The 24,339-nt window shown below is 35.0% G+C and overlaps 4 protein-coding genes across 5 annotated transcripts; 2 read left to right on the top strand and 2 right to left on the bottom strand.

The window, feature by feature from the left end:
- Positions 1–1,327: 1,327 nt before the first annotated feature.
- Positions 1,328–5,122, bottom strand: LOC102586676 (PHD finger protein ING2). The gene is made up of 7 exons (XM_006362196.2): positions 4,973–5,122; positions 4,785–4,856; positions 3,774–3,967; positions 3,191–3,254; positions 2,457–2,713; positions 2,300–2,338; positions 1,328–1,753 (listed from the first exon to the last, which is right to left on the bottom strand). The coding sequence occupies exons 1-7, from the start codon at positions 5,016–5,018 to the stop codon at positions 1,649–1,651; spliced, it is 777 nt and encodes a 258-aa protein (XP_006362258.1). The 5' UTR covers positions 5,019–5,122; the 3' UTR covers positions 1,328–1,648.
- Positions 5,123–5,837: 715 nt separating this feature from the next.
- On the bottom strand, positions 5,838–9,335 carry LOC102587020 (glucan endo-1,3-beta-glucosidase 8-like). The gene is made up of 4 exons (XM_006362197.2): positions 8,617–9,335; positions 8,383–8,512; positions 6,948–7,504; positions 5,838–6,516 (listed from the first exon to the last, which is right to left on the bottom strand). Exons 1-4 carry the CDS (start codon positions 8,822–8,824, stop codon positions 5,972–5,974), a joined length of 1,440 nt encoding a protein of 479 aa, XP_006362259.1. The 5' UTR covers positions 8,825–9,335; the 3' UTR covers positions 5,838–5,971.
- Positions 9,336–11,024: 1,689 nt separating this feature from the next.
- LOC102587350 (aquaporin SIP1-1-like) lies at positions 11,025–16,624 on the top strand. Of its 2 annotated transcripts, none has more exons than XM_006362199.2 (3): positions 11,025–11,596; positions 13,776–14,048; positions 16,136–16,624. In XM_006362199.2, the coding sequence occupies exons 1-3, from the start codon at positions 11,303–11,305 to the stop codon at positions 16,298–16,300; spliced, it is 732 nt and encodes a 243-aa protein (XP_006362261.1). In that variant the 5' UTR covers positions 11,025–11,302; the 3' UTR covers positions 16,301–16,624. The 2 variants fall into 2 exon arrangements, with proteins under 2 accessions (XP_006362261.1, XP_006362260.1); XM_006362198.2 differs by lacking the exon at positions 11,025–11,596 and adding an exon at positions 12,274–12,775.
- A 700-nt stretch (positions 16,625–17,324) lies between these two features.
- Positions 17,325–23,878, top strand: LOC102587872 (UDP-glycosyltransferase TURAN). The gene is made up of 17 exons (XM_006362200.2): positions 17,325–17,503; positions 17,583–17,692; positions 18,570–18,603; positions 19,624–19,679; positions 19,785–19,925; positions 20,735–20,883; positions 20,981–21,070; positions 21,156–21,222; positions 21,309–21,372; positions 21,450–21,564; positions 22,106–22,266; positions 22,352–22,462; positions 22,539–22,600; positions 22,697–22,749; positions 22,871–22,946; positions 23,229–23,357; positions 23,454–23,878. Exons 1-17 carry the CDS (start codon positions 17,497–17,499, stop codon positions 23,475–23,477), a joined length of 1,449 nt encoding a protein of 482 aa, XP_006362262.1. The 5' UTR covers positions 17,325–17,496; the 3' UTR covers positions 23,478–23,878.
- Positions 23,879–24,339: the final 461 nt, after the last annotated feature.

The raw sequence follows: 24,339 nt of genomic DNA on the forward strand, positions 1-24,339 counted from the left end.
TTTGGATTAAGTGCTTGGATCATGCAAAAAGTTATGAATAATAACAAAGACACTATATTATTTCTAATCAAATTCATCAAGCAATCATCATATTTGACACAGACTCCGACCTAAGGTCCTCCCAATTACCCATTGCCTTGGTCTATTAGTTATCAAAAAAGATCAACAACAGTACTCAAAAATCTCAAATTCAAGTTTTGAATATGAAATCACTTTTGTTAAATTATATCCTTGACATGAAATTTCTCGACCATTAATCAAATCCTACTATAAAAATCGAACACCAGATAAAAAATTAAGGCATATACAAGTAGAGAAAGCGTAGGACATACTCCAATTTTAGCCCCCACGCCAAGTGGTGATCAAATAGCAAAACAGAACACAATTTTTCACAATAAAATATACACAAATGCTTTGGGACCTATGAGAAGGAGATAGCAAATTGTGGTCACAACTTCTTTTTTTAAAAAAGAACTCGTGTTAATTTTCTATTAATTTTGCTTCTTCATGAATCAATGGAGCATTCAATTTGAAAAATTGGCCACCATTTTTTTTACAGGGGGACCAGTATTTGGTACTCCAAAGTTGAAGCCAACCCCCCACTTGTTTAGTCCATATACATATACTTATATATAGTGGGGTTTTCTATTATGTTGACGACCAATAGATTCTAAGATTTGAAATTAATGGATTCCTACAAAGACCTCAAGTTGATATATAAGTAATACTTAATTGAGTTTACAACCATTCAGACACATCAATTAAATATGTACCTTTCGAACACTCCAACCTTATTAATCAGGCCTTTTCAAGGAGCCGTCTATGTATTTGGGCCTTTTCTAGATGAATCAACTTATAGATGGCGGGTTGGCTTTGATATTGCTCATGGCTTGATATATATAATAGTCATGTAGTCATCGGTTTTATCACCGGAATGCCTATAAGATAGTTGGTCGACCTTTCAAATGACTTGTTTCATATTGTTCACCTTTATAAACTTAACTACTTAAGTTCTTCTCGAAAAAGTCAAAATAAAGGCAAAGGACATTCTGTTCTACAATTACAACACTTATATTACACGTTCGAATATTATCATTTGTCTTACATAAGGTACTGGAAATCAATTGAATTGATAATGGAGGTGGTCCTTTTTTCCATTGAAATTTCCACATCTAATTTGAAATGACTTCCAGGCAATGGCAGATGTTAAATTTCAACTAGGTGTGTGTCGGATCCTCCAAAAGTAAGTGCATTCTTGGAGGATCTGACACAAGTGCGATAACATTATTGGAGAGTCCAAGTAACATAAAAGTAACACTAGTAAAAATGCTAATGAAAAGGCATTCACATACACATAACAACCTTTGGAGTTCATTATGCAGAGTCAAGAAAATTTGATCCCTCTGATAGATACTTATACATATACAAAACAGTTTCATCCTGTAAATGCAAAACAGGGATCATGAGATACATTTTTGGTGCAAACAGACAACACATTTCTCCGACTACCCTTTTTCACCATCAACCGAATAGGTACATACATTTCTTTATCGAAACAGACATTGGGGGAGCATAACACACGAAAGATCCCTTCAAAAATTGATGCGGAAGGAATAGCAGCACAAATAAAAGGCGGACATACTTGTACTCAATGTGGTAATTGTCTGCATGTTGGACAGTACCACTTCCCTTTGAATCTTGTCTCTGGTGTGAGTCCAACACATGTATAGTGAAACCATTCACCTCCTTGGCACTGTTGACAAAAATCAAACTCAGATGTTGTAAATGCAAAAGTAAGTGTTATAGTTATAGCAAGAAGAAGTCATACAATAACATGAACACACATAGCATTTATCACAACCATTGTTGAATTTATGAATTTGCTAATCAACAGACGTCTCCTATAAGCAGATTAAACAGGGATCTACTTCAAATGTAAGGTTTTGCAAATTGTATACTATGTAATAACTTTCTATATAATGCAGGTCTATGAAACCTATACTTATAGCGCATTAACCACACTCATGAAAAGGCCTTTTGAAGCATGTTTACAGGGGAATGCTCCAGGTTACAGCAGACTAGGTTTTGGGTAAACATGACATTGATGCTGACCTAAACTTGTTCATGACGAAATTTGTAAAAGCCAAAATATGAATAAATCCTGAGGTGTAAGATTTTTCTCACTTGCCATGAAAAAAATCTCTTAATTGTCATTACATAAATCTTCTTTAGGGAAGAAAAGTGAAACTTTCCCATCAAAAGGTCACACACAATAACCATTGCACAAAAGGGAACCTACATTTTCATTGTCGCAGGCAATCATATCTCCAAAGGATACCTGAACAATCAACAAGTCAAAAGTGAGCCAAACATTTGTCTGTAATAATACAGCGAATGATAATTGTAGATATATAATCATACATCAGCTAATTTAGCACATAAAAGCAAATTGAGACCTGATGGCACACACAGTAGGTGGGTTCATTTGGATCAATGGGTTGATCAACATCAACAGGAGAAGCAAAATCCTTCTTATGACTGCCAGGAGGAGGCATAAGATCATAATCTCTGTCACGTTCTCGGTCCCAATCCCAGTCTCTGTACTCAAACTTCTTTGATTGAGGTGTTACATACGGTGCTTTGCGCTTCTCAGTCTTAAGGACCAAAGGTAATGGAGGAAGGATAGGAGGTTCATCTGCAGGTAGCTTTCCCTCTGCAAAAGACCAAAAGTCAAAAGAAAAACTAAAGAGAAAAAGAAAGAGACGTTGAGCCTCACATTCAACTGTTAAAACAAGAGGGAATGAACCTTGTATTGCTAGGAAATCAAAATTCAAAGGGGTTATCAGTTATTATACAAAACATTACATTTACTATGTTTAAGAGAAAGGAAGGTAAATCCATGGTGCTGTTTGAGGCATAAAAAGAGAACCTTTTTCTCCAATGAAAACTTCTTTAATACAGCAAAGCTTCGATGCATCAAATTTTAATAAACCCCACCCACAGAGCAAATTTTGATGTGTCTTCGAAGCTTTGCTCTAATGAAGAGTGCATTATTAGAGCAAAAGTTTTCTTTATGAAGAGTGCTTTGTTAAAGTAAAGCTTCAGAGATACGTCAAATTTTGATGAAACCCATCGATTACTTCCCAAGAATATTGGAGCACACGTTAAGAGTCCAGAACATTTAGTGCACCTTGCTTAAGATCTTCAGCGAAGTTGGTAAGATCTTCATCTAAGCGCTTGATGTGGCTATCTATCTGAAATAAGAAACCAGAAGAGGTTATGAACAGTCTTACCATCCAAAAGAAAGAATTTTGGTTAAAAGGATGATCAAATTATTCAACTATTAAGTTAAGCAATGAAAACTGAAACAAATGCCAATACAATCATAATAAATTTCACAATGACAAGATACTGAGACAGCAAGGGGTTATCATTTAGTTTTTCTGCTACAGAAAAACTAAAATGCTACAGAAGTCCTAACCTTCAACTAAACCATTACAAAACTTTTTTTTATACGTCTACAAAATAAAGATAGACTTGAACATGCCAAGTAGCAAGAACAAAACTAAAGGAGAAAAGTTCCCTATAATGCTTGTTTGGTGCTTGTTAGCAGAAGTTCAAGAGCATTCATCATAGAAAAGCAAAAAGATGAACACAATAGTTACAGAATCACTATGAAGTGCAGTAAAAGCGCTAGATCCAAGAAACAGGGACAAGAAAACTTTGAAGAATTAAACAGATCAGTGAGAAGCTGAATAAGATAAGAAGCTTACAATATCATGAGCTTGTCGAGCAAGTAAAACCTTTTCAGTGCAAAGGCTTAAGGCATTGTCCTGGTTTCCTTCAATCTCCTTCCTCAACTTCTCAAAAGCCTCATCATCATCATAATTGTATTTCCTTGATCCCTGACTCTGAGACGCTAATCCTAGGCAGTAATTGGTCTGCTGCCTAGTCTGATTTATTATTCCTTCATTTTACGTTTCATGTTACAGATTGTATACCCATTACACTACTAAACTTAGAAACTTCAAAAAAAACAAAACTGCAACTAAGAAATCATAAAAAGATTCTTTCTTTGTTTTTCCTGTCCCAAAAAACCAACACATTCTAATTTTAATCCCTCCATTCACTTTTACTTGTCCACTATACTAAATATAAATTCACTTAACATGTCCACTTTAGCATAACAAGAGAAAGATAATTTCTTTTTCTTGTTTTATCCTTAACATTAACTACTCATTCCAAATCATTTCTCAAGTCCATTAAACTATGCACTTCATTTATTATTCCCGAAGTGGTGTGCAAAGTCCATTGTTGGACAAGTAAAAGTGAACAACGGGAGTAATTCTTACAATCCCATTTTACCCTTCCTTGAGATGCTCTTATAGGAACTAACATGACTTGTTGTAAGCCTCACAGAAACAAACAAAACGAAAAAATAAAGTTTCCTACAAAAGGATACTTTTTAGCATTTTATGCATATTATAAGCTATCATTTTTTTTCCTTCTGCATTAAACTCCATTTCAGTCAAACTTCGCTAAACAAATTGAGACAATGAGCGTATTCCGCTGTTTTGGTTTATCTTATACATTAACAGCTTTATATTATCAGGTAATTGAAAAGGCAAATACAAACATACTCAGTGTAATCCCAATTGTCAGGTCTCGGGTGGAAAGAGTGTATATGCAGACCTTACCGTTACCTCGTGGAGGTAGAGAGGCTGTTTCCGAAAGAACCTCAACTCAAATGCAACAAATCAAAGTAGCTATAACAAAACAAATACCTTGTGAACGCTCATCGAGCTCTCTAATGGTGTTAAGAAGCCTCTGAAGCTCAGCAGGCAAAGTGCTCGAATCTAATGATGCAAAAATCAACCCGTTAACATTAAAATTCAAATTCCAAACTTCACAAGGTAAAAAAAGCAAAATTAAATCGAAAAGAAAAAAGATTATTTCCAAAAATTAAACATACATTCCAAGTAATCATCGACGAAAACTCCGGTTCTGGCGATCGCCATTGTTGTCGGAAATTGAATTACGATCTAGGGTTTTGCAGAGGCCAAGGAAGAAGAGGAGGGAAGAAAATTTCGGAAATATAAGAATAACGACATCGTTTTTATATACTGTAGTATAAAAATCTATTGACGCTAACAAATTTATGATCTATTATTGTTTGAGTAAAAAAAAAGGTTACTATATATATTTTATTTATTAATATTTTAAATCATTTGTTATCAATTTTGATTTAAAGAATCATAGACTATATTTTAATTTGATTTGTAATTCTTGTTAGATTATTTGGTTTTGTGTAAACAACAAATAATGTATTTCAATAGTGACATGTTTGATCTTTATTTTATGTATCCAGGGAATCCTTCTTAATAGACAAAATATTCTTATTATATCAATGCTAATTTAATCAATGTTATTTACCGTGAATTTCAAACTTTTTAATCTTTTGCATTTGAATTTTAACTAATGTAGGGAAATGATTAGATTGTACACTAATTACAAATTCATCCTTCTCTTAGTTTAACAAAACTTTTAAAATTTTCCCTATATTACATTATCACAACAAAAATAGCTTGTCATATGAAATGTTACAATTATAAATTCGTCCTTCTTTTACTTTCACAAGATTTGTAAAATTTTCCCTACATTACATTATCACGATAAAAGGTGAAAAATATGGCCGCGTGTTTTTCCTAATACTCTCAAGGTAGAGGAGTATTTTGAACCCTTAGGTAACATTGAAGAAGACCTTTTTTGTCTGGATAGCACAACGAAGAGCAAAATTCCACCTTTACGAATAATAAAGTCGAAAATTTGAGAAATGGAACAAAAAACACAAATTGTGAACTTTTATTGAAGTGTGTAATACTCAATAATAGTCTCTAAATACAATCCCTCAAATAAATGTATCAAAAACAACACATTTGTAAACTTATCTATATTCTATACACACATATATCTACAATAAAAGAAATATGAAGCCACTTAATAATACAACAATCCCTGGCAAAACCTTGTGAGAAATAGAATATTTACCTGTCTGAATTATAAAATTACAAGTCCCTTGAGACAAATTCCTGTTAGTCACCATTGCAAGTCCTTCAAAATCACAACTCAAATCCAATTGATTTTGAACTTGATAAAACATATTAAATGCATATGATGCATTTCCAATAGCATCCAAATTATTGCAAGAAGAACCATATCCTAATGATGTACAATCTGAAAATGTACAAGCATAGTCAATATTGTTAGCAAGTTTGCTCAAATCTGTAGCATTTGGATTTAACATACACCATCTGTTGGGTAGATATTGCACATTTTTAGCAGCAACAAGATGTTTATCTTGTCCTTGTCCTGAAATGTCCATAGGAAACTTTGATTGTCCATCGTATCGAAAAATTCCCCAGTGGCGCTCGAAATTACCTGGAGCAATGCTTTTAGCATCCTCATCAATGAGACCAAATAAGTATACTTCAATGTATCCTGGCCTAAGGGGTGTTCCTGTTAAGATCAAAATAATCAGATGTCATGAAAGACGAAAAATCAGACGACAAAACAGACACAATAATTTAACGTGGATGAGCAATCCACTAAGTAAAAAGAGTATAAAATAGGTATAATACATAAGCATACGCTCAAACTTGGCCATGGTTGGCAAGTAAACACTCCCACTTTGAGTATGCACATCTAGACACCTCAACTCGTCTCCATTGTGTCAGTTGAACACTCCAACTTATAAAATAATCATCTAGACACGTTCAAAATTTATGTGTCATGTTAGCTTTGAGTATCCACGAGACACAGTGGGGACGAGTTGGAGTGTTTAGTTGTCAGTTGATACCAAGTTGAGGTGTGCTTACTTGCCAGCTGAGGCCAAGTTTGAGTGTTTATTTATGTATCACGCCTCTAAAATATTGAGAGAAATAACCTACCTCTGTTGGATGCAAGTTTTGCGAATAGTCCTTTGTAGAACCGATAAGCGTTGTTTAAGTTAGCATTCTTGTCCCCATCCGTAGGCCAACCGACTTCTCCAACTAGGATAGCCATGTTCCCATAACCAACTGCTTTTAAGGCTGAGTACAGGGTATCAAAGTTGGCGTCGAATACATTGGTGTACTCAACCCCGTTATCGAGAACAGGGCTGGGAGTACCATCAAAGAAAGCAAAGTCTATTGGGAAATGTTCATTGGCATAAAGGCTTAGAAAAGGGTAAATGTTTACTGTAAAGGGTGCTTGATTCTTGCTCATGAATTCAACAATCTGTGTCATTAGTTCAGCAATATCGGTTCGGAATCTACCAGCAGAAGGTACAGGATTAGACTCTGGTGAGAAATAGACATCAGCATTTAGAGGTACAGTTGCTTTTATGGAGTCTCCAACTCCGGCTTCGTTTAGTGCATTTTGGATGTTTCGTAGAGCTGGGAAGGTTAAGTTCAGAAAGGAGTTGTTGTAAGCTGTCAAAAAAGGCTCATTACCAACTGCAACATATCTGCAGACAGAGTAAAATGCACGAGACTCAGAAAGGCGTTCGGACAATATTTGGTTGAAGTTGAAAAATCGAGTATTTGGACATGAATTTCACTTAAAATAAGTTGAACGAAAACTATAATTTCACTCGAATCAGCATATGCAAGTATTTCGAATATGGAAGTTCAGTATATGCAAATAGTGATGGCCATACTTCAACTTGCAAATAATGACTGTGCTTCTTTAATACATTTTCTTAACTAACGACACAACAACAATAACATACCCAATGTAATTCCACGAGTGGGGTTTAAACTGAAGACACGACATTTAAGGCAAATTGGACTCATAAAGTGCTGGACCAAATAAAAAAAAAGACTCCAACTCTATGCACAGATCCAAATGTCTTGCATTTACTTTTTGAACACTAAGCAAGCTGGAACACAGCACATGGAGAGTGAAAAAGAAGTAATAAGATCACATTCATTCTGAATCAATGAATCTAAATAAACTGTCACTCTGTCAGCATAGATCACATGAAAGAAGCGTAGAACAAGAACAAAGTTACAATATCAAAATAAATCACTCAACAACTAGATAGTTCATAAACATAGCATTAATAACAGGACTCCAAGCTCAAAAGATGAAATAATTTGACTTGAAGGATATATAATTGCAATCATGTAAGTAAAAATGAATGGTAAATGTTATTTATCGGTGTAGCCTAGTAGTTAATGAAGTTAATAGTCGATTATGCAGGCAAGCTACTTCGGAGACAAAAAAAAAAGAAAAAGAGAAAGGGGAGATAGCAGATATCCGATAGAATAGTGAAAACTACGCAAACTGACTCTAGCACACAAGAATGGGAAACGAAAGGAGGAAAAAAGATGTAATCTTTACTTGATGTTGACGCCATTTTTGAAATTGTAACGAGTGACATTGCGTCTGACCCAATCTTTAGCTCGATCATAATCAGTCATAGTAAGAAGTTGATCATTGGGAATTGCAACCATAACTTCAATATCAGTACCTACAGAGAGTGGCGGAGCCAAAATTTTGAGTTTATAGATTCTGAATTAAATAAAGCTATTGGATTTTATCGAACTCGTTGACAAACTTGTAGTAGACTAGTACCTGCAAGGGCATTCATGGTGGATTTATCTGCATCAAACAACTTCACTTTATTAATACCATTGTCCTTCAACATTTGCACTACTATTTTAGGCTCCAACATGTGTGTTGCCATTGTTCCCCAATTGACTCCAAAGCCTTCAACACATATATTATGATCAATCCAATACCCCATAAAAGCTAATACTACTAAAAACCCAAGTTTCAACATGTTTGTCAATATTCTTACAAGAAAAAGATTCAATCTTTTCACTAAAAGAAAGATTTTTTTATGAAAAAAAATGAATTTTGAGTGATGGGTAAGAAGAATCTTGGAAATACAAGTGACTTATTGTTGAAAAAAAAAAGGTATTTTGAACAAAGTGAGGGGGAAAAAAGATAGGATTTTTGACTCAATTTGTTCTCAGAGTGGAAAGTTTCAATCTTTTCAATAGAAGAAATATTTTTATTGAAAAGGATGATGAATTTGGTTGATGGGTAAGCAGAATCTTGGAAATTCAAGTGACTTATTGATGCAAAAAAAAAGGTATTTTGAACAAAGAGAAGAAAGAAAAAAGAACAGGAATTTTGACAAGAGAATTGAGATGATGATAAATTTAAAGAAGTGCAAAGAATCAAGAAATAAAAGGAAATTGAGTATAAGTGAAGGTGGGAACAGAATCTCCTCACATAAAGGGTTGTTATTTTTACTCTATTTTCTCATTACCATATCATGCTTTATTCGAAGAGTTAGATGCGTGTAATATCTCGCTTTTATGAAAGGTTATCGACTCTAATTAATATCAAGATAATATGATATAAACCGTTTATCTTAATACAACTATTAGTGCGGTTTGACGATTCAAACTCATGTCTTATACGAGGCTCTCCTTAACAATTTATTCATCCGTGTAGCTCAATTTTTACTAATTATATAAAACAATTTTTCGATGCATAAAATTTCTTGCGTTCACGCATTATTCAGGGAAAGGCCAAACTAATGTCAATTGTTACATCTTGATACAATTATAAGAGGCTGATTTTACGACTCGAACCAGAAATATTAAACTCTTTGATGAGTGGTCCTTTTGAGAAAGATGAAAGGACAGTCTTGTGAAATTGATGGCTAAAATATCTTAAGTAGAGTCAAATGCAGTAGGGTATTATTGGATTGCAAACGAGTTTGTAGGCGCCCATAATGGATCACATCACCTGAAACAGATGGTGCAAAATTATGGGGACTTGCAAGTCGGCTGCCGACTCATCATATTTAGCATTATTATATACATCTTCCGTTTTATTTTGTTTGTCTGATTTATCTCGGCATGAAGTTTAAGAAAAAAAAAGAAAATTTTGAATCTTGTAATTTTAAAATTAAAAATACATAGAATATAATGAAGTTTCCTTTAATCTTGTAATCTTAAATATATCATGTGAAAAGTTAAAATTAAAAAATTGTCAATTCAAAAAAAGATACTCTTTTTGAAACAAACTTAAAAAGAAAGTAAGACAAATAGATTGAAACAAAGGAAGTATATATTAAGCATAAGGTTCTCAATCCGTCTCAGTTTGTGTGATATTGTTTGACTTTACATAAAATTTATAAAAGAAAGATTTTTTATTTTATTTTTAGATACTTTATCGTTATAAATCATTTCATAAAAGGCAAAAGAAGAATATTAAAATCAAGTCATTTCTAATTATAGACGTATGATATATATTTTAGAACAAATTAAAAGAACATGTCGACCGATGAAATACATTTCTCTGAGGCGCCTAGCTAGCCTTTAGGGGCCACTTCGCGGGATTGAATAAGCAATGACATCCAATGGGATGGGATATTTCATATGATTATTTGCCACTGCTTATATGAGATAATAATATGATGGTGGAATAAAATAATTTCAAAATTAACTAATACTCCAAACATGTCATGAAATAAAGTTAATCTCATATTTTATCGGGTAACTTTTATTTTTATCTCACGTACTGAGTAAAGCCAAATAGCTTTATTATATTATAATAAGATACTCCAATTTTATTTATTCAATATTATTTGGTCATCCCTTGCATATGCCAGGCAACGTGCTCTTGCACGACCCTCTAATAATTTCTCGTGGCCAAAAAGATATGATAAGTTGACGTACACATAAATTAAAATATACATACAACATATTAATAATTTGTCTGACATTTGAATCTACAACCTCAATTTTTTAATTTTATAAATCACTAAATCAATTTCTAAATCTCATGTTTAACAATTTAAAATCTATATATAAAATATAACTTTGATCAAGATGTTTCGGCTTAACATTCTTGCCCCTCCACAAATTTAGTTTCAAATTTGAGTGGAAAAATATTTGAAAATTATGCTAAATGTCTATTAACACTATATTTAAATAGTGGTTATGTAACCATCCAAACAAGATGTGTAAGTCATGTTATCACATTTGAATATCATTTCCCAAATTAGCATGTTTTCTTCATGTAAGTAGTTTTCATTTGGTGGAGCACACCTTCCCCAATTAACAATTCTTAATTAATTGTACAACAACATTAATCCCCAATTCCTACCTACTATACTTCTAAATTCTAACTAATCTCCATTTCTCTAATATATACCCATAATAATGCATTGATTGACATCTGAATCGCCGGCTTCTTCTTCTTCTTCTTCTTCGTCGTGTTGTTTCAGTTGAAGAAGCAGATGGGTGTTGTAAAAGCAGCGGTAGCTGATTTTGTTATGACATTTATTGCGATATTTTGTGTTTCAACGATTGGGGTTCTCACTTACATTATTGGATCTGCATTTGGAATTGCTCCTGGATTGGCATCTCTCTCCATCACTATTGTCATTGTTTTCCTCCTGTTTTTAATGCTTAGTGTTATAGCTGAGGCTTTGGGTGGCGCCGCCTTCAATCCTGCCGGTACGGCGGCGTTTTATGCTGCCGGAGTTGGAAATGATTCGCTCTTCTCCGTTGCTGCTCGATTTCCTGCTCAGGTATTGATTTTAGCTTGAATTTTAAGTAATAATGAAAGTTAGCCTAGTTTGATACAACAAATTAGAAATAATTTAAACTTGTATAAAATTGAACAAGTAAATATATGTGTTTTGCTTAACATTCCATGTGACAATTCACAATTCACGTCCTACGTAATATCCTAGATGTACTATGCCACATATGATGTGTATGTCTATTTTTTTTTTATATGTACTTGATCAATTTATATAAACTTAAGTCTCTACTTATGCACATAAAAAATATAAGGACGGTCAAATTAAATAAGAATATTCATGTGTAAAGAATTAAAAGTACTCCCCACCAAAATGATAAGATGGTTCATGGCTTTTAGTCAAGGAATATAATGAACATTACCAAACAAAATAGAATTCAAAGAAATACTAATCAACTAAAAGCAGCCAACTATTGTCCTAATCCTTACCAAACACTCATCAATACTTACCATTATAGTTTACACAGGATTCATTCACTATAGTTTCAAAATTAAATTAAACATCTAAACCTCATAAATAAAGTATCCAATAGGAAATGAGAAAAGGTACAAATATGTAATTATTCAACTTTATCTTTAGTTATACTTATTTCATTTCATACTCCCTTTGCTTTTAATTGACCATATTAATTTTAGTTGATAATTGAAGTGTAAAAATCGCGAAAAAAGTGTTACTTCACCTTTTTTAATGCTATCACACCTAATTATTATTTAATTCCATATTCCCAACGAAATATACTTCTAATTAATCTCTATTAGGTTAATCATCTCACTATCCTTCTTCTTCTTCTTCCTCTCTTTCACCGAGTGGGAGAGATTTTCAGTTTTCAGAAGCTAAGAAAACTCAAAAATTTCAAAGATTTTGTATTCAATGGGTGCTGTAAAAGCAGCTGTGGGTGATTTTGTTTTGACATTGATGTGGGTTTTTTGTTCTTCCACTCTGGGGATTTTCACTTACCTTATTGCTACTGCTTTTGGGATTGCTCAAGGAATGGCTTCGCTATTTATTACTACTGTGCTTCTTTTTGTGCTCTTCTTTGTCTTTGGGATTATCGGCGATGCTTTGGGTGGTGCCGCTTTTAATCCTGCTGGTACAGCGGCGTTTTATGCTGCTGGGGTTGGAAAAGATTCTCTTTTTACCGTTGCCACCCGATTCCCTGCTCAGGTTTTTGATTTTGTTTCTTTTTTTTTAAAAAAAAAAAACCTTTTCTGGGTCCAGTTCTTACATGGTTGATTTTGCTTGAATGGAGAAATATGATCAGTGAATGAGGATTTGTATAGTCGATCCGGACTTGTTTATGACTGAGGCGTAGCTGTTGTTTATTTTGCTTGAATTTTGAGGAATAATGGAAGTAGAGTTTTAATTTTCTGAAAAATCAACCTATCATAATAGCATTTGTGGATTCCACTTTTTAAAGTGAACTTTTAAAAACCTTTTCTGGGTCTAGTTGTTAGGTATTTACATGGTTGAGCTTGCTTGAATTTTGAGTATAATTCATCTGGATCCCGATGTCCGAAACTAGTTGGATTTGTCTAGCTAAAGCTGTAAAAGGACATATTTCGCTCTTTTCTGACTGAGGTTGATTGCTTTTTAGTTTTTTGTAAGTGTTTAGAGGTTGAGTCCATTTGCCTCAAGACTGCTTCATTTTGGTTATAGCTAATAACTTGCCATACCTTATAGAGTGAAAAATTCCTTTTAGAAGAGAGGAGAGTATCAGCAAAAATAACTCTTGTCGAATTTGATATCGGATAGGCTAAGCTAGGTGTAGCCCACTGTCTATATGGTTTTGCTTACATTTGTCATGGCGGGGTGACTATTGTTATCTCAGGGGGCTGGCTATTGGACAAATAGATGATGCCAAAAAAAGTTGTTTATAGAGAAAGTTCATTGTCTTGTACTTATTTCAAGTTGACGCTAAACTACACCTTCCCTCTCTTTTTCCCATAAGAACACAAAATTATATATAAGATCCAAGATAGATCACCTAAATTTCAATTTTTATGGCAAGTTTTACATGGTTTTTCTGGTTATCTAAAGAAGTCTTACAGTGTTCTGTTCAAAGTTGAAGAGTTCCCCAGAATAATTTCTAGAACTTCTAATTCAAGAATCCATTCAAGTCTTTATATCATGAAACTAATTCTATATCGTCTTTGAACTGTTACAGGCAGCTGGTGCGGTTGCTGGTGCAGTAGCAATATTGGAGGTTATTCCTACGCAGTACAAGCACATGCTTGGTGGGCCTTCCTTGAAAGTTGACTTGCACAATGGAGCCATTGCTGAGGGCATCTTGACTTTCGTAATGACCTTTCTGGTCTTTATCATTGTACTGAAGGGTCCTAAAAGTGCACTTCTAAAGAATTGGTTACTTGCAATGTCAACTGTTACCATGGTAGTTGCAGGTTCAAAATACACTGGACCTTCTATGAATCCAGCCAATGTAAGTACTAGCTCTTTTTGCTGTTCTTAGATCTTGGAGCTTAATATATAGTTCAACCACTTAAATTCATTTGATTTTTCCATATTATACTCAGGTTTTTTATTTGCTATGTTATCTGAATAACACATCATTGTAGCATCTATATTTGGGTGAACTTTCGTTATCTTAACACTGAGAATGTGGTTTATAACTAAAAATGGGATGATTTGTGGAGATTTACTCCAGTGGATTTAGTAATGGTTTCCTTATACTTTGGTTAGAAAGTGTTGCAAGATTCTTCAAAATAGATTCTTTTTGCATAGTAGTGAATAACCTTCAACTATAGCAGAAAGTTGTCTTTAAGATGCAATCATTTAACTTTGCTATAATGTAACTTGCTCTTTCCATTATGCTCATCATTCTTTATTGCAGTAATTCTTAGTCTTACAAAGAGAGGCTTAAGCTGACCAGTCGTATGAAAAAATAAATTCTTTTACATCGACAAGAATGGCTTCTTTGGTCGTAGTTCCAAAACTACAACATATTAGGAATATATGCCTGTCAATCTGAACTATTTTAATTTATGGAACATTACCTATTTGAACCCTGATATTTGCCCTCATCTAATGGAATAAAATAACGACAGAAATTGACAAGACCCTGATAGTTGCCTCATCTAATGGAATAAGATAACGACAAAATGGATTTAGACAAACATTATATACCATCTGTCCTTAAATCTGAACTATGACATCTGTCAATCTGAGCAGACCATATTTCTTGGCTTTTACTTGTAAGAAAAAAAATCATATTTCTTGGCTGTACCTGCACTGTGAGTTGACGTTTCCTTTCATAGGTAGCTGTGTCACACGAATCATAAATCTCCATTTGCATTAGTTCTACTGGCTAACAAGTAATAACTATTTACAGTCATATCTGCAGTTGCAAATCTCAAATGACACTTCTCTCTTAGGGTGTCAGATTGGAAATGAGTTTCATATCAAGAATCTAATTAAGATGATCAACCAAGCCAATCATATGTCCCTGTATTAACTGTTAGTTTCCTTAAAGGGTACTTTATGCCTCACCTTCAACCTAACACAGTTCTCCTTGCATATAGTATTTTGCATATTAACTTGTGTAGCTTGACAACTAGTTGTAGGGGACTGAATTAATAGAGATTGGCTTTCAGAAGGAGTGAGGTTTTTCTTTTCCTCAACAATAATCTCAAGTGAAAGCAAACACATAATAAATATCCTTTTGTTGTATTAATTTTGATACTCTAAACGCGGTAACACTTGGTGAAATGCTGTTGCTTGTTAGGTTTTTTTTTTTAAAAAATTCCACCCAGCTCATGATTCTATTGCCTCTGCTAAAAGATGCATATGAAACGAGGACTAGACCCTGCCTTCTTGATTACAGAGAGGACCTGGTAAACAAGTCTATTCTATGAGCAAAACAGTGGTACATACAAGTGGCAATAGAGCTGTTACCTCAAGGTGGATCAAAAGCGTGTTGGCTTAATTCCTTAATTAATTTATTTTTTTGATGACAAGGGAAACCCGCAGCCACTATCCTTTGGGTGCGCACAGGGTAAAACTCCCGCTCCTATGCAATAGCTCGCAAATCACATAGGAGAGGTAATCCTCACTAGGCAAGCCCGGTGCGACGAGCTCGACCCAGAAGGCAAACCCCTTGCTTTCGCTGGCAAGGGGTTTCGAACTTGAGACCTCCAACATGGAAGTCCCAAACCCAAACCACTGGGCCACCCCAAAGGGTTTAATTCCTCAATAAACAGACTGCTATCCATATTCGTAGTAAATTTAGTTTCACAGACAGGGTGTAATCATACCCAATTCTGAAACTTTTTGTGTAACTATATATCAAACGAGATATTGAATTCTTAAAAAGGAATTCAAAGTGTATCAAATAGTTTGGGGTATCCCAAAACTGAGACTATTTCTTGTCAAGTCCTAGGATAGTGATATTTTCTTATTGAACGAATGCCTATATAAACACTGCTGTAGCAATGTATCTGTTTCCTTTTTTGCCTGCACGAGTTCTTAATGGGTTCATAAGTGAGCTGATTATCTGCTATACATTTGCAGGCGTTTGGTTGGGCGTACATAAACAACATGCACAACACATGGGAGCAGTTTTACGTCTACTGGATCTGCCCCTTCGTAGGAGCAATATTGGCTGCATGGACTTTTCGTGCTGTCTTTCCAGCTCCAGCGAAGAAGAAGAAGCCCCAGAAGAAAAAGCGAAATTGAGATAGACTCTTCTGCTTCAGTTACTTCATTAATCTAGGTTGCGCTGTGGTTGAAGTAACCCGATAAAGTTGAAAGCAATTCTTAAGTTCAAATACAGAATCATGACAGATTCCCTTCGCATTTGTTGGAATTGTTAATAAACCCCCTTTCAACATTGATCCAAATTCAACCAACTATTAGTGCAAAAAACTTAGTTAACCAAAGTTGGATGCCCTTGAATATGTTCTTATATGGTTCTTTAGATGCCTTCTTTCTGCTGTTTTGAGTTGTGCTTGTGAATTAAATTTGGTGATTCTTTCTATAGTACTTGCATATTTTATCAAAGTCTAACAATGATCATGTGATCTGGCCTTGGACTAAAGTTCAGTCTGGTGAAAGTTGGAACAATTTATCCAAAATTATCATTAAGGTGGCAAAAAAATGATTTGTTATATACATATCACCAAGGTTTTGGAATGCATACTCAATTGTTTTACCAAATACTACTGTAATTTCACAAGTGGGGTTTCGAGAGAGTAGAGTGTACAAATACCTTATCCCACCTTGAGAGGTAGAGAAGTTGTTTTCGGATGAACTTACTCCTACCTTGAGAGGTAGAGAAGTTGTTCTCGGATGAACTTACTCCTACCTTGAGAGGTAGAGAAAGTTGTTTTCAATACTCTTGGTTCAATCAAAGACCTCTCAAGTTGTTTTTGATAGATTCTTGGTTCAATCAAAGTACAAGAGAGATGGTGACAGAGATGACGGAAAACTCTAGGGGAGAAATACTACGATCATAAGCGAGAGACAACACTCTTATTATTTGTTTGTGTCTTTCACAACTTCCTATTTAACATCATGTTCTCGATAAGCTGCAATTGCATCACGAGTGAAAAATATTTTTTCTGAAATATACATTAAATTAATAATAATATTAACAAATCAAAATAGTGTTTCATTGAAAAAAAGTATAAAGAATTTAATTAATAATATTAAGTGTTAATTGGAGCAAGTTATATAAATTTTAAAAAAATATTAAAAAATTGACTTTCTACCTCCTATTTTACCAAACACGCCCCTAATTTCTTCATCTCTCTCTTCGGATCTCCTTCATCTTCGTCGATTTCCCCTGTATTTAACTGAGTACTTTCACTATCACTGGAATGGTGTTTTAATCTCAATTTCTGTTCCGGAAGTAAGAATTTTGTTTTGCAATCATGTCAGGTACTATATTCAATTAATATTCGACAATTTTCCATTTTTTTTTTGATGCATTGAAACCGATCAAATTTGATGAATTTAGGGCAAACTGAATCGAGGATCCGACCCAGCGGCAGGGCAGCAGTAGTGGTTCTCGGCGATATTGGACGTAGCCCTCGTATGCAATATCATGCTCTTTCCCTTGCTCGTCAGGTACCTCAATCCATGATTTTTATTATTTTTTATTATTATTGCACAGGGTGTAGGGGATTAGAAGTTGGAGAATTGAACCCTCACTAATAAGGTGAAAGTTCAGATTTTCTTTTTTATATTATTACATAGGGGGTAGGGGAAGGGGAAATGGGGGAGGGGATTACAAGGTGGGAATGAACACTTATGAACAAGGTGAAAGTTCAGGTAGCCAACCATCTTAGCTACTGAGTTTCCCAGAGTTCTTGAATTGAAGGAAGTGGATGCACCTTTTAATATATACACACACACACACTTCTACCTTTTTTCTTATTTTGTATTTGAGTCAGAATTTGAGATAGTGGTGGAGCCTATGCAGATGATCCATCCAAATTAGTGCATTTTTACATATTTTGGAGGTTCTGTTATGAATAATCTGGGTATAAGTTTGAGTACTAATCTCTGAACTTGAGGTTAATTGTTTCTGGCTGGTTCCTAGGTTCACGGTGTAGTTAGTATGTAGGAACAACATTTTTAGATTAAAGAAAAATTGTCAGATTCTGCTGTTGTGATTGGTCTTAAAAGGACTATCTTTGACATACTCTAGAACAGTCATTCGTGAGAATTGTAAAAATCTTCTGTGTTGACTGATGCTTTTTGTTTCAGACTTCCAGTCCTATTTATTTGAAGACTTCAATTATGCTGTTGTATATGTTACCATTAGTTACTAATGTTATTTAGTATGATGGATGCATGTTTGTTATTGTAAGAGAGAATAGTAATATATCTTTTCTGTTTTAAGTGATGATGAAACCACTTTTATGTTTCAAAATTAGTGGTTGATACACTTCATTGATCCAGGCCCTTTATATTCTTATGTTTATCCTTATACCTTATGCAGGCTCATCTAGAGGTCGACATTGTTGCATATGGAGGTAAGTATCATGTAACAACCCATGATAAGCATTGTTTCATAAAGAATGCTTTTAGTTGCATATGTCCGAATTATTGATAAGCATTGAATATCTGAATGTTTGTCTAATGTCCGAACCACGTTTCACCTCTAGTCTAGGAAGAAAAAAAGATTGTTTCTGTTTACGTTTCAATTTTAAAAATGAAATAAAAAGAGCATGATACAAAAATATGGTGTCAATTTTTAGATACAGGAAAAATTTGTCAACAAAGTTGAAATAACATAACATGGATTTTAAATCTGTTTGTGGAACATAGTTGAATGAAGCAGAATAAGATGATGATGAAGGCTAAGGGGATACAACTCAGGCACTTGGGGGTGGTGGGCAAATGGGGTGAGCACATGGACAAAGATAGACAATGGTTGGGAGTTTGTAGGCAGTGCGGTGGGCGTGGAATGGAGGCAGAGGTTGTGTGCTTGTGTGCTGTTAGTTAAGGGCTTAAGGATGGAAGTGGAGGGAGGCACACTTTGGGTGGGAGAGGTTGAGTAATTAGTTCATACTCTATTTGGGTTGAAGTCTTCCTGTGAGAATCCACAATTGTTAACTCCCCTACACATCCTTCCCCCCTGTCGGGCAAACACACCCCCAAGTCAGAAGATTTTCAAGAGAAAAAGGGGAGCCTGGTGCACGAAGCATCTCACATTCACGCAGGATCTGGGGAAGTAAAGAAGCACTATTAGAGGCCTTATTAGATAAGATGAATGAGTTTTCATTTTTTTTTCCATATCACTTCCTAAATATTGTAACATCACTGGCTCTACCGTTCCATTTTTCTTCAGATATACTATTATTCTATCATTGGCATGTAGAACAGTTTGAAACTACGTGAAACTTAAATTCCAGATATTGTGCATAATTACACAAAATTTTGTACCACTTGGCATAAGTGCTTGGTTTAATAATCCTGTCCAAACATTATAATTTTTCTTTTGGCTTTATCCTGCCTGGTCATTCTGATTTTTAGTTCTTAATTTTGAGTAGGTTCGGACCCTCATTCTGCTGTAAAAGAGCATAAATCTATTCACATCAATGAAATGGTAATAACTGGATGATCTAGCTGTCTTTCTGGAGTGAAAAGCTCAAAGACATCCTCTTCGGTTATGTCTGTGTGATTTGACTTTGAGTATTTTGGCATCATGCAGACACAGTGGCCATCAAACCCCAGAAGTTTTCCAAAGATACTCCATCCTTTATTGCTCATACTTAAGCCACTGGTCCAGTTTTTTATGCTTCTATGGTATCTCTGTGTTAAAATTCCGAAGCCGGATGTTTTCATAGTTCAGGTGAGCTATTAGCTACTTTTACAAATCTGCTTACAAGATAAGTGCTGGTCATGTGGCCATATATATTAACATCTAGTGTCTTTTATGTTTAAAAATACAAAGAAAGAATAACTAAAGAGAATCATGAATAGGCTGGAGTTCGAAATTGTTACTATTACTCGGAGAGTTCTGTGTGCATGTATGCACGTGTTCTTGAAACAAAATATTGGATTAGGAAACAATCTCCTCATACCAACCTTGACGCATACAGTTTTTGATTCACTATGGTGCTTCAGTTTTTGAAGTAAAAGCTACCAGTTAATTCTTTTATGTATTTGACTTGCCATAAATCCATGCATGTTTATCTCTCAGTAATTTCTTTATTTGAGTTTTCAGTTAGTAATTTCAAATTTTCCATACGACATGTCGCTAGTGAGCATGTCTTTCTACTTATTTTTGTTTTGATTTATAAGTATTTGATATTTTGAGAGTCAGCATAAAGACAGGCCTTGTTTTTCTCCTCAAAATTAACCAGAACCTGTGCCAACTCTGAGGTTGCTTTCTCATTGGTGCTTGAACTGCTGGTTCTTCCATATTTTTCTAAATGCTTTATCTAGTGGGTGCTGAACCTGGATTTTGGTTATGATCCACCCAAGTTCTTGAGGAATGTCCAATTAGGGCATCCTCACTAGGGCTGTTTAGTTATTTGGGATCAGAACTCCCACTAGAGAAGATGGGAATTGAGTTATGATTGATGCAAGTCGTGCATCCGATTTGGCATGCTTGAGCTTTAATTATATCAACTAATGATAGCATTACTCCTTTGCCAGAATCCACCATCTGTTCCTACACTGGTTGCTGTAAAATTGGCCAGTTGGATTAGACGTTCTGCATTCATTATAGATTGGCATAACTTTGGATATACTCTTCTAGCATTGTCTCTCGGGAGGAATAGTCGGTTTGTGGCTTTATATCATTGGTAATTTGTTCATCCTCGTAAGTTATAAACCTCCATTTGGGTTTAGCATCTGGTTTGTGAACTGTGCAAGTAAAACAAAATTTGGATAATTGGATAGGATTGAGAAGCATTTTGGGAAAATGGCTAATGGTTCCTTATGTGTGACAAAGGCAATGCAACATGAATTGGCTCAAAACTGGGGAATCAGGTAGGCCATTGAGCTACTTGGAATATCTAACAATCTGATTTTCTTTGTTTACTGACTTGTGCATCATTGCTTTCTGGATTCTCAGTGCCACTGTTCTATATGATCAACCTCCTGATTTTTTTCAACCTGCTTCCCTTGAGGAGAAGCACAAGGTGAATTATCTTGTTTACAACAAAGCTTCCCTAATATATTCAATACTTCATACTTCATAGTTTTAACCTTCAAGTGTCAATTGCAGTTGTTTTGTGGGATTGATAAGAGTCTGAGAACACCTTACAGCCTTCAAGACTGTCTTAGCAATGGTACGCACTACAATGAGAATTTCCATGTGATGAACTGTTTTAGATGAAGAATTGATTTGAATCTGGCATATTTGCAGAGGTACTAACACCAGACGATGACAATCCTAATGTAACTCTATTTACAACTCAGACTGGCACAGATATTTCCTTGAAGTGGAACAGACCAGCGCTCATTGTAAGCAGTACAAGCTGGTAAGTTGTTTGTAAACTTAATTTAACATCCTATTGTGTTCTGGCACAGTGAACCTTTCATTTTCTTTTATCACACAATTTATCCTCATATAACATAGCATAAACATTCTTCTTCGGTATCTTTTACCCTAATCTTCATCCTGGTTTACAAAATTCCAAACTTGATAGTGGTGATCTATAGTGTTAAGTTGTCCCACATCAGTTATGGGATGTGGAGTTGGTCTTCTTACATGGTCTTCGGCAATCCTCTCCTCATGAGCTAGTTTTTGGGTTGAGTTAGCCCAAGGTCCATTTCTTTAAATACTGCAAACTTAATCACTATCAGTTCAATGCTTGTGAATATCAAGAAATGATGGGCAAGATGATTGGCTAAAACAAAAATCAACAATGGAAGAGTTCTGTCTCTTATTTGCACCATGTGCTGAGAAAGTTCTATTTCTTATTTGAACCATGTGTTCATGCTCCTATTTCAAAATTCAAAGATGGTAAAACAGTTTTGTCTTCGGTGACAGCTACATGACATTATAGTATTGGTTTTTAGGACTCCGGATGAAGATTTTAGCATTCTCTTAGAAGCAGCACTAATGTATGATAGAAGGGTTTCTGCATTGCTGAACGAGGATGACTTGAAGAGGGAGGATGTTTTCTGGCAGGAAATCAAGGGTGGGAAGCAATACCCTAGATTATTATTTATAATTACAGGTAACTGCTGCTCATGTGTCAAAGAGGGATTTTACTTCTTATTTTGGTAGACATAAGCTTTTCTTTACTTTGGGTTCTTTTGAAGGTAAAGGGCCTGAAAAGGAAAAATATGAACAAAAGATGGCAAAACTCAACCTTAAACGTGTAGCATTTCGTACTATGTGGTTGGAGCCAGAGGATTACCCATTGCTTCTTGGTATGAGCTACCGATCTGTTGTCATCTTCTTTTGTTCACCTTAAAATTGTCTCAAATCCTTTGTTCCCTTGTATAGGATCAGCAGATCTTGGTGTTTGCTTGCATACATCCTCTTCAGGGTTGGATCTTCCAATGAAGGTTTTGTCTCTACATTCTTAAAGAGCACAAGTCATTTTTTTTCTCATGTATGTTCAGAACTTCTTAGTAGGCTTCATTCTTGTAAATTCCTTTTAGGTTGTGGATATGTTTGGCTGTGGATTACCGGTCTGTGCTGTTTCCTATTCTTGGTACGATGCATGTATTCCTCTTCATTTTCATTTCACATGGTCTTGACAATTTGAAAAGTCTTAAAAAATTACTTACTATGAGAAGTTGCATGTTGACCCTTCTTCACTGCCCTTTATCAAGTATCAACGAGCTGGTCGAAGTTGACAAGAATGGCCTACTCTTCTCTTCATCCTCGGAACTGGCTGATCAATTTGTGGTAAACTCCTAAACTGACAGAAATGGACCTTTTATCTCCTCTTTCTTTGTACTTTTATGTTTGTTTTACATTGTAGATTTTATTAGATTCAGTAGTTCACAAGATATTGCCATAATAATCATTATCAAGTATCAATCCCCTCCAATGCTTTATGCTTCATGCTTGCATGTCTGAACCTGTTATATACCTTATTCTAGCCATTAGCTATTCCTAGAGTCAACGAGTGAGCTTACTTCCTGAGAATATTCTATCTTATTCGCTTAACTGTGAAAACCTGGGCAGACGCTGTTTAAGGGATTCCCAGGTGAATGTGATGAGTTGAAGTCGCTGAGACAGGGAGTATTGGCAAGCAGATCTTCTGTTAATTGGGCAACAGAGTGGGAAGCAAACGCCAAACCCCTAATATCCAAGGCAAGTAGATTTCTTCACACATAAGGCGCTTTTTCTAATTTGTTGCAAATGTCATTACTATTTAGATGGCATCTAAACACGCCATGCATTATGCAGGTTATTTTTGACAACTCGAGCTGATTTTGAAGCAAAGATTTCGGACCTCTGGTGTCAACTACCCCACAGATCTGAGGAATTTCGGAAATTATATGCTCATCTAGTGTCACACTGCAAGCCGAGGGTCCCTGCTACTCTCCCCCGCCCCTTCCCAGGCTCCACAGAGAAACCAATTTTTGCGGCTCTATTAGGATCATTAGTCAATAGTCACAGATTCTGTTTTGGGTTTTGTGATAACTGAAGTTGTACAGCTTTAGAAGTGGCCATAGCACTATTGAGGACTCACTTGCCTTTTACCTCTCTTAGTAGTTTAACAAAGTTATATACATTGTGGGGTTGCTTTACGACGTTCCCAGAATACATTTTGTGTGTTGTTTGAACCAAAAAAAGGAGAAAAATAACAGATTTTGAACACTTGCACATAAGTGTTTGTATATCTAACAACTTTAGTCTTGTTGTTATCATTATAATGCCCAAATGCCAACAACATAATATATCTTAGACTCGATTATTCAAAAAGAAACTAGACATGCAGGGGTGTGATCCATGGTTGAGAATCCTGAGGTCTTAGGTTTAAAACTCAGTGGAGACAAAAATCATTAGGTGATTCTTTTCATTTCGCCTAGCTTTGGTGGACTAAGTTACTTGGCACTTGCTGGTGGAGTTGGTAGATATTTCGTGGAATTAGTTGAGAGCTAGCCCATACATCACGGTTATAAAGAAAAAACCCTAGAAACATAACGGACACATGCAACCCATATCGACGATATCAAGTATCAACTAGTTGAAATAAAAATTTAATGTTGGAATACTTGTTTTAATTTCCAGTAGCCTTTTTAAGTTTGTTTAAGGATTGACATAATTATATAATATATACTTAATTCTT

Source organism: Solanum tuberosum, unplaced genomic scaffold (genome assembly GCF_000226075.1).
Source record: "Solanum tuberosum cultivar DM 1-3 516 R44 unplaced genomic scaffold, SolTub_3.0 scf00379, whole genome shotgun sequence".
Classification (NCBI taxonomy): domain Eukaryota; kingdom Viridiplantae; phylum Streptophyta; class Magnoliopsida; order Solanales; family Solanaceae; genus Solanum; species Solanum tuberosum.

Coding starts and splice junctions, on each gene's coding strand:
- LOC102586676 (XM_006362196.2), bottom strand. CDS start 5,018: ATGGCGATCGCCAGAACCGGAGTTTTCGTCGATGATTACTTGGAAT. Junction 3,968..4,784: donor GCTCGATGAGCGTTCACAAG/GTATTTGTTTTG, acceptor CGTAAAATGAAG/GAATAATAAATCAGACTAGG. Junction 1,754..2,299: donor TTGCCTGCGACAATGAAAAT/GTAGGTTCCCTT, acceptor TTTTGTCAACAG/TGCCAAGGAGGTGAATGGTT.
- LOC102587020 (XM_006362197.2), bottom strand. CDS start 8,824: ATGTTGAAACTTGGGTTTTTAGTAGTATTAGCTTTTATGGGGTATTGG. Junction 8,513..8,616: donor CACCATGAATGCCCTTGCAG/GTACTAGTCTAC, acceptor CACTCTCTGTAG/GTACTGATATTGAAGTTATG. Junction 6,517..6,947: donor AAAACTTGCATCCAACAGAG/GTAGGTTATTTC, acceptor TGATCTTAACAG/GAACACCCCTTAGGCCAGGA.
- LOC102587350 (XM_006362199.2), top strand. CDS start 11,303: ATGGGTGTTGTAAAAGCAGCGGTAGCTGATTTTGTTATGACATTTATT. Junction 11,597..13,775: donor CTGCTCGATTTCCTGCTCAG/GTATTGATTTTA, acceptor GAACTGTTACAG/GCAGCTGGTGCGGTTGCTGG. Junction 14,049..16,135: donor CTTCTATGAATCCAGCCAAT/GTAAGTACTAGC, acceptor ATACATTTGCAG/GCGTTTGGTTGGGCGTACAT.
- LOC102587872 (XM_006362200.2), top strand. Junction 21,071..21,155: donor GCTCAAAACTGGGGAATCAG/GTAGGCCATTGA, acceptor CTGGATTCTCAG/TGCCACTGTTCTATATGATC. Junction 22,947..23,228: donor AACTGGCTGATCAATTTGTG/GTAAACTCCTAA, acceptor AAACCTGGGCAG/ACGCTGTTTAAGGGATTCCC.